This window comes from Eubalaena glacialis, chromosome 7, assembly GCF_028564815.1.
Source record: "Eubalaena glacialis isolate mEubGla1 chromosome 7, mEubGla1.1.hap2.+ XY, whole genome shotgun sequence".
Classification (NCBI taxonomy): Eukaryota; Metazoa; Chordata; class Mammalia; order Artiodactyla; family Balaenidae; genus Eubalaena; species Eubalaena glacialis.
The window spans coordinates 21961015-21974187 of record NC_083722.1 but is presented as its reverse complement, the minus strand read 5'-3'; the positions used below and the strand labels follow the sequence as shown (position 1 = coordinate 21974187).

The following is a 13173-nucleotide window of genomic DNA, read 5'->3' as shown; positions in this document are numbered from 1 at the left end:
GAGCCACCCACAATTTCTGTGGAAGAACTGAACACTGTCCTGAAACCTATCACGAATCCCTGGCTAAGTTTACAGTACTGTATGTTGAAATATGTAGTCCCCCTATTGATTTGACCGAGCATGCGTTAACTCATCTGGTAAAAACTAGTTTACAGTTTACTCGATTGTAAAACCATGAAAGCGGCCGCATTTATTTTCCCCTCCCCAGGAACACATTTCCGGTGATTATTTGTTCCAGCAAATATGTTACATATTAAACCAATTTTGTTTTGTTTCTGGGTCTTCATCGTTAAAACCCGATGGTCCATTAGTTAACTAAAACTGCCCCTACTCGAAAGCTCCTTTCAGAGCTACCCCTATTTACAGGAAAACACCTAATCACTGATCACTGTAAACGTATCATTACTCCAGGCCTGCTAAGTACACAATTTACGTATTAAAGGCCAATCAGCCATTTGATTGCATCAAAATCAATTAATGAAGTCAGATAGTCATTTACTAGTATTTAGTCAAGCACACATCAAGCTCCCCCTTCCCCACACCACGCTAGGCAAAGTTGTGTTCAGGAGGCCGGTGTGCCATAGTCTATTCTGAAACTTTATTTTAGGTCTTGGTACAGTCATTAAAAGCAGATCCTGATGCAGTTATGAAATGGAACTACTATTTAGAGAGACTAGCAAATACATTATTTTGCTGTAATTTCCCCCCACATTATCTGAAAAGGGAAAAATTCTCCAATGAAAAAATGCATTTCTTTTAGGACAATTTAGGCGCTGACTTCCACAAATTCTGAACCAGACTCCTTTTTTACTGGTGAAATCTTAACGTTTTGGTCGAAAACCATAAACTCAGGATGGAGTACAGCCATAATTCTTTCCTGCGAAAACAGAAATCACAAAATTAATAGTATGGAAAACAAAACCTTTTCAGAGGCGGTAAAAACCAAATAAAGATTGAATTAAAAGCCAATCAGGTTACTCCTGCAAAGTTCTGGCCAATCAGGATCGGATCATCTGTATAAAGTCTGGTCCTGGACACGCTCAGTTGCTTTTCTCGCAGCATTAGCGTAGAAGCATGGCTAGAACCAAGCAGACCGCTCGCAAATCCACCGGTGGCAAAGCGCCGCGCAAGCAGCTGGCCACCAAGGCGGCACGGAAGAGCGCGCCGGCCACGGGCGGCGTGAAGAAGCCGCACCGCTACCGGCCTGGCACGGTGGCCCTGCGCGAGATCCGCCGCTACCAGAAGTCCACGGAGCTGCTGATCCGCAAGCTGCCGTTCCAGCGGTTGGTGCGCGAGATCGCGCAGGACTTCAAGACCGACCTGCGCTTCCAGAGCTCGGCCGTCATGGCGTTGCAGGAGGCGTGCGAGGCCTACCTGGTGGGGCTCTTCGAGGACACCAACCTGTGTGCCATCCACGCCAAGCGCGTCACCATCATGCCCAAGGACATCCAGCTTGCGCGCCGCATCCGCGGGGAGAGGGCATAGACTGTCCTTTCTAATCTGGCTTGGGCACATTTGCTTCCTCCCAAAGGCTCTTTTAAGAGCCACTTCTGTTCTCATTGAGAGTAGCTGTTATACTAGGATGGGTATTTAGAAAATGGGGGAGAAGGGTTCTCTCCAGGAACTACATAATATTTGTCATGCAAAATGGGTATACAGAGTACTGGCCAAGGCTACACATGCCGTGTTCATTTTGTTAGCTATTTAAAAGGACTTGCTGAACAGCAGCTTATAAGGGCAACAGTGTCTCCAGCATTGAGGTCACCTGGACCCTGAGTAATCAAAGATTTCACTAGAAGGAATCAGTCAACAAAAGAACTCTGTCAACCAAGTAAACTGGGATTCAGAGCATAAATATTAGCCAGTCCCTCCCCCACTTCGGATATAGTCGGGATGCGGAGTTCTGGTTGACTGTTCTGTGATGTATTCGCAGTGCATGGAAGGACAAGCACTTTGCATGCCCTAATCAATTATTGATTTGAACTGTCCAGGTCCAGGGTCCCAGGAGGGGCAGAGTACATCTCGATTAAGCCAGACAATGTTGGTGGTTTGCCCGGGATCTAACAGTAGTGGGCAGACTTCTAATGTACTAATTCAGTTTCTTTTATACAACTCCAGAAGGAAAGAATGAATCTGGCTGAAGCTACAGGGTGTTCAAACTAAGCATATTTGTTCTCATGAGAATTGCATTTCTAACTGTTTAGTAGTAGCACCTGGTAACCCTACGGGATAAAGCTCTGAACTGTTTACTCTCCTTCACACCCATTCCAAGATTTGATACTGTAAAATTAACAAATTAGCTGTTTTTTATTTGACAGCTTTCAGGAGCCTCCTATTGCAGATGTGCACGAGGAGTAATCCACAGGCACCATGCATGCCATCAACATCTGGTGACTTCCCTGAGGCAGAAGCCACAGTGAGCCTGTTTGGGACAGTAATACCCCCCACACCACGTGTGGACTTCCCCGTGTCTCCTTATCCCTTACATGAAGTCACACTCACAAGTATGAAATACTAGCTTCAGGAGCGTAGTCTCCCAACTCTGTGTGAACCTGTTTTAAAAGTCGAATTTTGCCCCTTTTTTCTCACCATATACATATAAGGCCAAAGATTTTTTCGTGTTCACTGTTGTTTCTCCAGAATAGAAAAAGCCTGACACAGGCAGGTGCTCATTAAATTCTAGTTGAATGAATGTATTGCTGATTAGCAACCTTGTAGACACAAGATAGCCTCAGTCACTGAGTGCTTCCCACCTTCTGCATTACACATTTCATCACAGATTCTTTTTGAATTCTATGGGGAGTAGATATAGTACTGATGACAACAATTATATAAAGCTTTATAGTTTCCAAAGTATTTTCACACTTCTTTTCATATGTGAACTTGGTAATAGCTCCCCGGGTTTAGATGAGGCACATATAAATCCTTCACTAGCTCTAGAAAAGTCTGTCTTTTCTAAAGGTAGCCAAGTATTGGGAGGACAAAGCCAGTAAATCTGTTTGGGATTCTTTCAACAAACCCTGAAAGGGGACGAGATCGGGGTAAGCCTCCAATGACTGTAGGAAAATAAAGGAGGAGAAGTCGTTTAAAAAAAGAAAGAAAGAAAGAAAGAAAGAAAGAGCTGGGCAGAAAAGCCTGATTTCCTTTAAGTGGAAAGGCAGAAGTCCTCCTCAGCAAGGACATCTGCTGGGATTTGGGAGTCTTTTGAGATCTGAACTTCAGATCTCAGAAGTGTACTATGGGTCAATGAGGACATGTTCTATTTGAAGCCTAAGTTTGATTGTAGAAAAGGTGGTTTTAGGAAATATCCAAATATTCTTTGATAATCTTCCCTTCAAAAAATGGAACCTAGGGAATTCCCTGGCGGTCCAGTGATTAGGAGTCCACACTTTCACTGACGAGGGCGCGGGTTCGATCCCTGGTTGGGGAAATAAGATTCCGCAAGCCGCGCAGCGCGGCCAAAAAAAAAAGGAACCTAATTCCTCTCCCCTTGAATGTGAGCTGGATTTAGAGACTGGTGTGGCATAAAGCCAAAGTGACAATGAGTACTTTGTACACTAAGTCATAAAAGGTGCTGTGTTTCCTGCTTGCTCTCTCTCAGGTCACTTGCTGGGGATGGGGTGGGGGAACCCCCTAGCCGCCATGTTGGGAAGATATTCAGGTAGCCCTGTGGAGACGCCGGCACGATAAGAAGCTGATGCATTCTCCAACAGTCAGTGGGCAACTACCAACAGCCGTGTGAGTGAGCCATCTCTGGCCCAGTCAAACCTCATGTAACTGCAGCCCCTGCTGACAGCTTGACTTTTCACTTCCTGGGAGACCCTGAACCTGAACCACCCAGCTAAACTACTCTCTGATTGCTGACCTTCAGAAGCTGTGTGAGATAATACATTTGTTGTTTTAAGCTACTAACTTTTCTGGTAATTCACTACACAATAATAAATAACAGATGCAAGAGAAAAAACAAGAACAGTTAGGAGTTATCTGACAGACTTCACTGGTCTAATACAAGGGAATAAATAAAATATAGTGGGCACATAATAAGAAATTCCCTCTTTCTTCTGAGATCAAGAAACAAATAAATGGCAAAAATAAGAGCTGGACCCAAGAATCAGTCTATACCTGGGCACACCTGTGCCAGGATCTCCAACAGCATTTTCTAGCTTTATTTTAAAAAACAAACAACAACAAACAAACAAGCAAATCCAGAATAACCACCAAAACCAAAGGCAAAAAATCTGAGTACTTTTTTAAAGCATAACTTGTAGAGTACCAGTGTCTTAGTCTGCTCAGGCTGCTATAACAGAATACCATAGACTAGGTGTCTTATAAACAATAGAAATGTATTTCTCACAGTTCCGGAGACTGGGAAGTCCAAGATCAACGTGCTGTCAGATTCAGTGTCTGGTAAGAGCCTACTTCCTAATTCATAGATGGCTATTTTCTCAGTGTGGAAGAGACAATGGGGTCTCTTTTATAGAGGCACTAATCCCATTCATGAGGGCCCTCCACTTATGACCTAAGCACCTCCCAATAACCCTACCTCCAAATACCCAATACCCTCACATTAGAGATTAGGTTTCAATATATGAATTCTGGGGGAACAGAAACATTCAGTCTATAGAAACCAGTCTGCTTTTAAAGATTAGAAGCTTAGGAACTGTGTTCTTAGCCTCTGTCCCTGTTGTAAACCCAAGAGGGCGAGGCAGCAGAGGACCTCTACCCCAAGGGACCCACACCTTCATTTTGATTCTTGTTTTCTCAGTATCCAACCCTGCAGATGCTAGTAAGTTGGAAGTGAATGAAAGGGAATCAGAGTTTCTGGCAGCTATTGTTTGATATATTTCAGGCATGATAACTAGCTAAATTAGGAGACACTTAGAAGGGACTATAAAGACCATGGTATTATAAAATTTTGGAAACAAGGTAGGACATTATATAAAACAAGGAGGGAGTGTTAAGCATGAAAAGCTGTGTATATTAGAGAATACATTTAGGTTTTGAGAGAGTTTCAGGAGAAAGTAAGGGGTTTCTTAAAGGGTTTTGCAAATCAGATTTCAAGCCATGAGCAGACAAGAACAGGGCAGAGTGAACTTCAAGAAAGAGGGTGTGAGGAATTCCCTGGTGGTCCAGTGATTAGTACTCAGTGTTTTCACAGCTGTGGCCCGGGTTCGATTCCCTGGTCGGGGAACTAAGATCCTGCAAGACTCGTGGCACGGCCAAAAGTAAATAAATAAATAAAAAGAAGGTGTAGTAAGATGAAGAGAGGAAGAGGCCAGGAAGGGCAGTAGATTCTGCATCTTCAAAATTTTTAAATTGGTCTTGATTGCGCATGGAGGCATAAATGCTTAAGGAAACTTTAAAGATGAAAGGATGGTGATTGCTCTGAGGTAGGACCAAGAAAGAAGGGAAACTTTATGCTACCATTAAGGGTCTGACTTGGTAAAAGGCCAATCTATGTGGAGAAATAAGACTGTATGGAATGGAAGGAAAGATTTGAGAGGTTAAGTTCATGGAGTTGAAAAGACTCCAAATGGCTAGTGGTGTTTTGGATTAGTGTGTGTGTGTGTTTGGGGACAGGAGAAATGAGAATTAGGAAAGGTACTAATTACTAGTCAGTAAACTAATTTTGAACGAAGAACAATTAAAGAACAATAAAAGAGAAAAAAATTAAAAACAAAAAAGAAAAATAAGAGATGTAAACACAATCTACCAGCTAATTCCAAAGGTTTAACCAAAACAGAGAAAACAAAATCAAGTGTCAAGAAAATAAACGTGTGGCACATCAAATTGAAAATACAGTAATAATGGAAAGGATTGAGCCCAACACTTGGAACTAAGAACATTAAGAATTGTCAACCAGACAAGTGTGAATCAGTAGCAACCCTCAGAACATTGGAAAGGCAAGTATACCTCATTTATTCATCTGATTGAAGGAGAAAGGAATTCTATGGACTGTAAAGCATTGCCAACATTTCTCTCAGAAATGAATATCTCTCCTAATGTGAGAAACAAACAAACAAACAACTCCTAAATATTTATCCCAATTATTGAACAAGAATTTATCAGGCAATATCATTATTATTTGCTGAGAAAGACAAAAAGGAAGCATTTGAACAGTACTTAATTTAAATAAGATAACATTCTCAAACTCAATTTTTTTATTGAATTATATTTGATTTACAATTTTATGTAAGTTTCAGGTATACAACAAAGTGATTCAAATATATCTATATATCTATGTACATACAGATATCTATCTTTTTCAGATTCTTTTCCATTATAGGTTATTAAGATTCTCAAACTTTTTAAGCTGAGAAATCTGCAGTCAGTTTGTTTCCTCCATGAAGGTGGGAGAAGAGACTTAACAAATTATTTTAACAGAGAGAATCACACCTTTGGGACACATAGATGTGAATATAAATATTTCCAGGGCAAAGCATTGGCAAGGCAACTGTATTTGTAAATTAAAGGCATGGAGTTTTTGGGTGCACTTGATTTCTCAGTGCAACAAAGGAGAGAAGGGGGGGGCGGGGGGAGGGGGGCAGGGCGGTAATCCCTGAGAGGCATTTTCACTTGTTCATGGACTCACCAAAGGAAACTGCAGGTAAAGGATGACCTTCCTCGAACAGCTTCCTGAAGTGTTTCTAAGTGAGATGAAGAAAATTTGAAAAAGCCAGTACTACCCTCCAAAATGTGGCAGCCAGTGAGGGAAGGGAAAGTAAGGTATAGGATGAGTAAGGAAAAGGGGTAGGGCACCGACGCTGAGAACGACAAAGAACCCCACCTGGAAGCTATCTACAATCAGGCGGCCAGCCACGAGGTTTCACAAAAGCTCCCAAATGACTACAATCATCGCTCTTGAGATGCGCCATTCATTCCAGCAGCCACAAGTCGCTAAGAGATGGCAGAAAACAAAACAAAACAAAACAAAACGGACAGCAAGTCCTGACCAAACCAAAAGAAAGGTCTTCCAGGGGCGGGCGAGCGCAACACAATGTATAAGTTGGGCTGAGGGATTTTTATTAGGCGCCGGTTCTGACCAAGTAGTTTAAGCACCGCCCTTTCCAGTTTGCTGAAAACGTGGGCGGGGCTTCGGGTCTGGAGCCTCCCTGAAGAGACGCAGCTGGCCTGAGCGGTTCCCAACCAGGTCCGATATACCACTATATAAAACACCGCCTGTGTGAATTGGAGTATTATACTTAATCGAATTGTCGAGATGTCTGGTCGCGGCAAGGGTGGGAAGGGCCTGGGGAAAGGAGGTGCCAAGCGCCACCGCAAGGTGCTGCGCGATAACATCCAGGGGATTACCAAACCCGCCATCCGACGCCTAGCTCGGCGTGGCGGGGTGAAGCGCATCTCCGGCCTCATCTATGAGGAGACCCGTGGGGTGCTGAAGGTGTTCCTGGAGAATGTGATCCGGGACGCCGTTACCTACACTGAGCACGCCAAGCGCAAGACTGTCACCGCTATGGACGTGGTCTACGCGCTCAAGCGCCAGGGACGCACTCTGTACGGCTTTGGTGGCTAGAGTTGTTCCAAGGCATCATAACGTCGCTTAAAGGCCCTTTTTAGGGCCACCCACTAAATCTGTTAAAGAGCTGTAGGCATTAAGGCCCATTTGAAGTATTTTGGAGCAGTAGTGTTGGGTTGGTGGTTTGGGGGGGGGGGGCTAAAAATTTGAAGTTGAGTTTAAGTTGCGCGTGGTCGCAGTCCCCAGGCAGTCCCTCGTCAGCCTTTCCACCTACAGTGGCAAATTCTCTGATAACTCAGCTGCGTTGCCAGTTTTTACAGAGGTTTAGTGTAAGCCGAACTCATTTAACCTATTTAACCTAACTGCGCTCGCACTCCCACGTCAAGGGCAAAGTAATGATACAGTGTAGCGAGCAATGCCCAAAATACTATCATACGTTTTTTTGCAGAAAAAGTTGGCCGACCTTCGTTTTAATAAGCTGAGAGGTTCTTAAGCACGCTGAAGTTTGAGACTACTAGCATAGAACATGGCTGGATTTCGACTTTCAATACCTCCTTTTATCATAAGCTGGTTCCCTTTTATGTTATTCAGTAAACTATTTTGGTCAAGAACCCAGTCATGACATCTTGTACTGTATTTAAAATAGTGCAAGGCACTTTGAGATTCTCTAGATAACACTTTAAGAATTTTGATGCATCCTGCAGTCTTTTAAAGCCAACAAGATATTTCCTCTGTACATTATCCTAATGACCGAAGTAGAGGCGGGAAAACGCTTCCTTTTCTTTGAGGAATAAGCCCAGAACCAATTCTGTGGGCGGGGAAGGGCGGGGCAGGCGAGGGAGGCAGCAGTCTATTGTCCAATCAAGACGCGAGGGTCCCTATATATATTGGGACGACTGGCTTGTCTTACTACTGTTAAATAATTGGCGCTACCTGTGCATGGCTCGCACTAAGCAGACCGCTCGCAAGTCCACAGGCGGCAAGGCGCCGCGCAAGCAGCTGGCCACCAAGGCGGCCCGCAAGAGCGCGCCGGCCACGGGTGGCGTGAAGAAGCCGCACCGCTACCGGCCCGGCACGGTGGCCCTGCGCGAGATCCGCCGCTACCAGAAGTCCACGGAGCTGCTGATCCGCAAGCTGCCGTTCCAGCGCCTGGTGCGCGAGATCGCGCAGGACTTCAAGACCGACCTGCGCTTCCAGAGCTCGGCCGTGATGGCGCTGCAGGAGGCGTGCGAGGCCTACCTGGTGGGGCTCTTCGAGGATACCAACTTGTGTGCCATCCACGCCAAGCGCGTCACCATCATGCCCAAGGACATCCAGCTCGCCCGTCGCATCCGCGGGGAAAGAGCTTAAATCTTACACCGTTTCCTATTAATATACCTCATCCGAAAAGGCTCTTTTCAGAGCCCTTCAACTGTCACCAAAAAGGAACTGTTCATTCTAGAGGATACATGTTACCCCCAAAAGAAAAATGGCAGGAGGGTTTTGATGAAATAGCTGTTGTGGGCTCAATTGTTATTGTCACTTCAGTGCTGCGTATTTGGAGATTAAGCTGCAGACGGAGGTTACTGTATTCTGTGCTCCTAGTCAGCCTAGCGAGCTGTTTCTGGGAAAGCATACTTAAAGTGATACAACCATTAAGCCTTTGGCTACACGAAGCGACTGAAGGAAAACTGGCCCATACCTTGCGAAAGTTTATTGGTTTCTGTGGATAATTGTGTAAATGGCAAATAAAGGGGTTTTTTTTGGTTTGTTTTTGCCAAGTACCCTAGCTCCTTGACTTCAGAAAATGTGCCTCTTGCCTTTCTTTTGCAGAAAGAAATAGTGGTCGAGGTTCAAGCCTCACAGCTGCCAATTACTACTAGCTGTATAATCTTTGCTAAATTACTCATCTTCTCTCTGAGACTCACCTAGAACAGCTGTAAAATGTAGCAGACGAATTAGTTTGTAGGGCATGCTTAGATTAGTTCCTGGCACTTAAATGCTCAATGAATGTTAGCTCTTTTTATTATGCTCCTCTCCTGTAAAGCATGACTTCCCCCAACCCCCTTCCCAAATTTTCTGAAAGTTTTGTGATTGAAAAAGTGGGAAATACTTGGTTGGAACATTTTCTTGTTAAGATCTCCTTTTCTTTAGATCTCGATTTGCATAGTCCTGAAAGAGGCAGGCCTGTAGCAACACACCATGAACTGTGTCTGTGAGAAGGAATACAAAACAGCAAAAGAGACAAATAGTAAATATTTTAGGTTTTGCAGGCAACATACAGTCTGTCACAGTTTTTTAAAAATACAATTTAAAAATAGAAAAACTCAGCTCGACGGCCATACAAAAATAGGCCACTGTCTAGATTTGGCCATAGTAGGCTATAGTTTCAACTCCAGGAGCTCCTGAAGAGATGAAGTGTATTGGCCTACAGTTTTTCACAGGAGAGAATTGACTGTTGATTGCATGAGAGATCCTAATCATCACCCCATCCAGGCACAAAATCCTGTCCATGCCTCCCCCTCCCACCTCCCAATAAATAGCAGACTTCATCCTCCATTCCACTTCCTGGTCATTGCCTCAGTTCCCTTGGATGTTAATGTTTTCCTGAATTCTCTTAAACTTCTATAACCTCCAGTCCCTTAAGAGCCAGTCCACACTTAGTCAGTGGCCAATTATTTCACTGGAAGATACAGGTCTATCTTCACTTAAACACACAAAAATATCCATACTGATGTCCTACAAAAGAGGGTGTTTTGACCGTGCAATCTGTTAAATGTTGATGGAGGTAAGGAGTTTGAGAGCATTGGGAAAAGCACCATGAAAGAGGGACAAAGTCCCACGCCATCTAAACAGTTTGCGCTTTCGAGGGCTACTGGAAGCCCTTGAATAATTTTTAGCAGGTTTCAGGGTTTTTTCTAAAACACATTATCGGGGCTAAGCATTTTTCTTTGTTCTTACTTTATTGGATTCGCTTAGGAATTAAAGAGAGAAAGCATCTCAATCAAAAACAAACCAAATTTGTTTGAATGCAGGTCATTGGATCCTGTAGCCAAAGCAATTTCTATTCCTCCTGGAAGAAGTCACTTTGGCAACAGAACTTTTCCTAGCAGCAAAATCCCATTCTCTAAAGACATTGGCACGTGGAAACTCCTTGGGAGGCAGAACCGGTTTTTAAAGTAAGATCTATATGGTTAATTTTGGGCTGTAGGCAACCAGCTGTCCTGCGCCTGTGTTACTTGCCGCAGTTTGAAACAAAGTTTATGGCAAAACCACGGAACCTATTGTCTTTCCTCTTGCAAAAATCAAAGGCCGAACTTAGGGACAAAGCCTTTTAAAAGACGGTTACTTGATATTTAGTAAAAATTTATTGCAACATGCAACTAACTAGCTCGATGCCTTACGCCCGATAGACACATATGAAAAGCTGAAGGGATTTTTAAAAATATCTTTCATTAATTGCGCGTGATTCATAAAAACACAAACAAGTATGTGAACATGGAGGCTGTTTTCCTCCTTTGGAGCTTCAAAGAGTCAAATTCTGTACCATTGTTTTTAGCATTTAATCAAATTTTGGGACTAACAAACACAATTTGGGAGTCCAACCACGAGAGCCGGCTGCCTGAGGGCGGTGGATCGGACGCTCCACCAATCACAGGGCAGCACCGGCTTATATAAGCCCCGGGCCCGAGCAAGGTAGCATTGCAAAACTTGCTCTTTGGGTTTTGAATCTCTCTTCTTCTAGCAGTTTTTCCTCATCGCCATGTCGGAAACTGCTCCTGCTGAGACGGCTGCTCCGGCGTCGGTGGAGAAATCCCCTGCCAAGAAGAAGTCTACTAAGAAATCCGCGAGCGGTGGCGCGGCTAAGCGCAAGGCGACCGGCCCCCCAGTTTCCGAGCTGATCACTAAGGCTGTGGCCGCCTCCAAAGAGCGCAATGGCCTTTCTTTGGCAGCGCTCAAGAAGACACTGGCAGCTGGCGGCTACGACGTGGAGAAGAACAACAGTCGAATCAAGCTGGGTCTCAAGAGCCTGGTGAGCAAGGGTACCCTTGTGCAGACCAAGGGCACGGGTGCTTCTGGCTCCTTTAAGCTCAATAGGAAGGCGCCCACCGGGGAAACCAAGCCGAAGGCCAAGAAGGCGGGGGCTGCTAAAGCGAAAAAACCCGCAGGGGCCACCCCTAAAAAGCCCAAGAAGGCTGCGGGAGCGAAGAAAGCGGTGAAGAAGACTCCCAAGAAGGCGAAGAAGCCCGCAGCCGCTGGCGTCAAAAAGGTGGCCAAGAGTCCCAAGAAAACCAAAGCCGCGGCAAAGCCGAAGAAGGCTGTTAAGAGCCCCGCGAAGCCTAAGGCAGTGAAGCCAAAAGCGGCGAAACCCAAAGCCGCCAAGCCTAAGGCAGCAAAACCCAAAGCTGCAAAGGCAAAGAAGGCGGCTCCCAAAAAGAAGTAGGAAGTTGCCGCTTAAGAAGCAAACCCCAAAGGCTCTTTTCAGAGCCACCCAGAGATCTCTGAAAACAGCTGTGCACTGAGTAACGTATATATTTTATTCTCGGCCGCTTGCCAAGAAAAATTGCCCTCTACTTCCACTCAATGTTTTCACCTTCCTCCTGCTTGGAACTCAAAGCGAAAAACATGATATTCTTTTTAAAATACAACAAAGTTAGAAAATTTTGACCTTCTGGATCCAGTAACCTCTGCAAAATTGTCCAAAAACATGTTAAAATGTGAGTTGCTGACCATTTTAAGACATTTTGGTTCCTGGGTGTTTAATGGCTACAAGGAACTTTTTAAAGTTCCGCGTCACGTTCAGATAGGTCAACTGTTTCTGTTCAAATGGTAGAAGTTCATCTATTTTTAATCTGATGTTGCAGGAATCAAGGCACAGAGCAGAACCTTAGCACTGGCAGAGGTCGAGTTACTGCAAATAAGCCGAGAAAGTGTTCTGATTGTCCTCAGGGGCCCTTAAAGATAGATACTTAGATTGATTTTGCACCTTGATACTGCACTCACTTCCTTACCAAAGCTCTTGATTTCTTCCTGACATTCCGAGGACATGACCAGGAGTCCGAAAAGTGGCTCAAACTGCTTGCCAAATTAATTACATTAATTTCTTTTCCCCAGGCAATAATGACAATGGAGTTAAGTGAAACTACTGTCGCAGCTCCTCTGCAGAAAAAATAGGTGGCTCTGAAAAGAGCCTTTGGTTTCGAAGGCGTTGCTCTTGAGGCCTTACTTGCCCTTGGCCTTGTGGTGACTCTCGGTCTTCTTGGGCAGCAGCACCGCCTGGATGTTGGGCAGGACGCCGCCCTGAGCGATGGTGACTTTGCCTAGCAGCTTGTTGAGCTCCTCGTCGTTGCGGATGGCCAGCTGCAGGTGACGCGGGATGATACGCGTCTTTTTGTTGTCGCGGGCCGCGTTGCCCGCCAGCTCCAGGATCTCTGCCGTCAAGTACTCCAACACCGCCGCCAAGTACACCGGTGCGCCGGCCCCGACACGCTCAGCGTAGTTGCCCTTGCGGAGCAGGCGGTGCACTCGTCCCACGGGAAACTGGAGCCCAGCGCGAGAAGACCGGGTCTTGGACTTGGCGCGAACTTTGCCTCCTTGCTTGCCACGTCCAGACATACTGCAGTATTTTAAAGCCTACGCCAGAAACAACTAAGGAGAAAGAAGAAAAACGCACATTTTATAGCTGCAGCTGGGCGCGAAAAAGGAGCTATTCCATTGGG

General features: G+C 45.0%; 3 protein-coding genes across 3 annotated transcripts; 2 read left to right on the top strand and 1 right to left on the bottom strand.

Annotated features, from left to right (window-relative positions):
• The first annotated feature begins 1073 nt into the window (after positions 1-1073).
• Positions 1074-8824, top strand: LOC133095661 (uncharacterized). Its single transcript, XM_061197409.1, has 3 exons — positions 1074-1479; positions 7220-7512; positions 8263-8824. The coding sequence occupies exons 1-3, from the start codon at positions 1075-1077 to the stop codon at positions 8822-8824; spliced, it is 1260 nt and encodes a 419-aa protein (XP_061053392.1). The 5' UTR covers position 1074.
• Positions 8825-11216: 2392 nt separating this feature from the next.
• H1-5 (H1.5 linker histone, cluster member) lies at positions 11217-11897 on the top strand. The gene has a single exon (XM_061195854.1). It carries the CDS (start codon positions 11217-11219, stop codon positions 11895-11897), a length of 681 nt encoding a protein of 226 aa, XP_061051837.1.
• A 674-nt stretch (positions 11898-12571) lies between these two features.
• LOC133095037 (histone H2A type 1-like) lies at positions 12572-13069 on the bottom strand. Its single transcript, XM_061195864.1, has one exon. The coding sequence runs from the start codon at positions 13067-13069 to the stop codon at positions 12677-12679; it is 393 nt and encodes a 130-aa protein (XP_061051847.1). The 3' UTR covers positions 12572-12676.
• Between the last annotated feature and the right edge of the window lie 104 nt (positions 13070-13173).